This window comes from Brassica oleracea, unplaced genomic scaffold (genome assembly GCF_000695525.1).
Source record: "Brassica oleracea var. oleracea cultivar TO1000 unplaced genomic scaffold, BOL UnpScaffold00722, whole genome shotgun sequence".
Lineage (NCBI taxonomy): Eukaryota > Viridiplantae > Streptophyta > Magnoliopsida > Brassicales > Brassicaceae > Brassica > Brassica oleracea.
In genome coordinates this window covers 47,349-48,377 of record NW_013617444.1, presented here as the reverse complement: position 1 = coordinate 48,377, position 1,029 = coordinate 47,349, and the positions used below count along the sequence as shown (strand labels likewise).

The 1,029-nt window shown below is 31.6% G+C and overlaps 1 protein-coding gene across 1 annotated transcript in view; it reads right to left on the bottom strand.

The window, feature by feature from the left end:
- Positions 1–265: 265 nt before the first annotated feature.
- Positions 266–1,029, bottom strand: part of LOC106319957 — a 3,906-nt gene continuing 3,142 nt past the window's right edge. The window contains exon 2 of the mRNA XM_013758340.1: positions 266–298. Within this exon, the coding sequence (XP_013613794.1) occupies positions 266–298 (33 nt within the window). The remainder of the gene's footprint in view (positions 299–1,029) is intronic.

Genomic DNA, 1,029 nt, shown 5'->3' with positions numbered 1-1,029 from the left:
TCAAAAAGAGGGGTAAAAACATTGTCTCAATGAATTATGCTGAAGAAGAGAGGAAGATGTAGAAACATTATTTATGCATTAATTAGTGGACCATATCCTTCACCCTCACACAAACGACATCAAGGATTCACATTTGCAAGACACATGTCCCTTACTCAAAGATTAGTTGCTCCATTGAAATTCACGTATGAACTTGAGAACTTTTTTTCCATCTGTAAAATGGAACGATTCATTTCAATACTTTTTCTATTATCATATCATAAGATTAGCTTTTCTTGGCTTCGCCGATTAGCTTTTTCTACATTAATATACACTATAGATGTACGTAACAGCACAACAGATACTTTCCAATCCAATTGGCGAATACTGAAAATAAATAAAAGTGCCAATCTTATGATATTAGTTCATTGTTATGGAACTCATCTCCCAATTTTATATGTAAAGAAACCAATTAACGAAGTTGTGTCTAGTTCTCTCTCTAGAAAACTTTGATTCTGAGAGTACACAATGGAACGATTCATCTCAATGCTTAGTTGTCATGTTCAAAACAATAAGGATTCAACTGCCTTGTGAGACACGTCGAGAATAGGGCATCAAGCGAAGTTAATTGGGTTGATCGCCGATGTGCAGAAGATCATGTTGGAATGAAAAACTTTATAAAGATGGAGAAAATGTTTAAGTGTTTGAAGAGAAAGAAGTTTTGTGAAGAAGAAAGATTATATAACTTAGAAGAGGATTTTATTACTTGTTACAAACTTGGATTATTTCTTGGTGATGCAAAATGAGAAGAGAGTGGAGGTATTTATAGCCTCCAAAGTACAAAATATCTTACCTATTTTAATCTTAAATCTAGAGAATTCTACTTAAAAATCTAGATTATTTTATCTTAATTATCTAGATAATTCTATAAGAATATCTAGATTTTTATTTTAAGGAGGTGGATGATTTTTCTAGAATTTGGACTAAGTTTTGGATCAACACATGATTAACCCAATAATGTTTGATCCAAATCAAGTTTATTTTTCAACA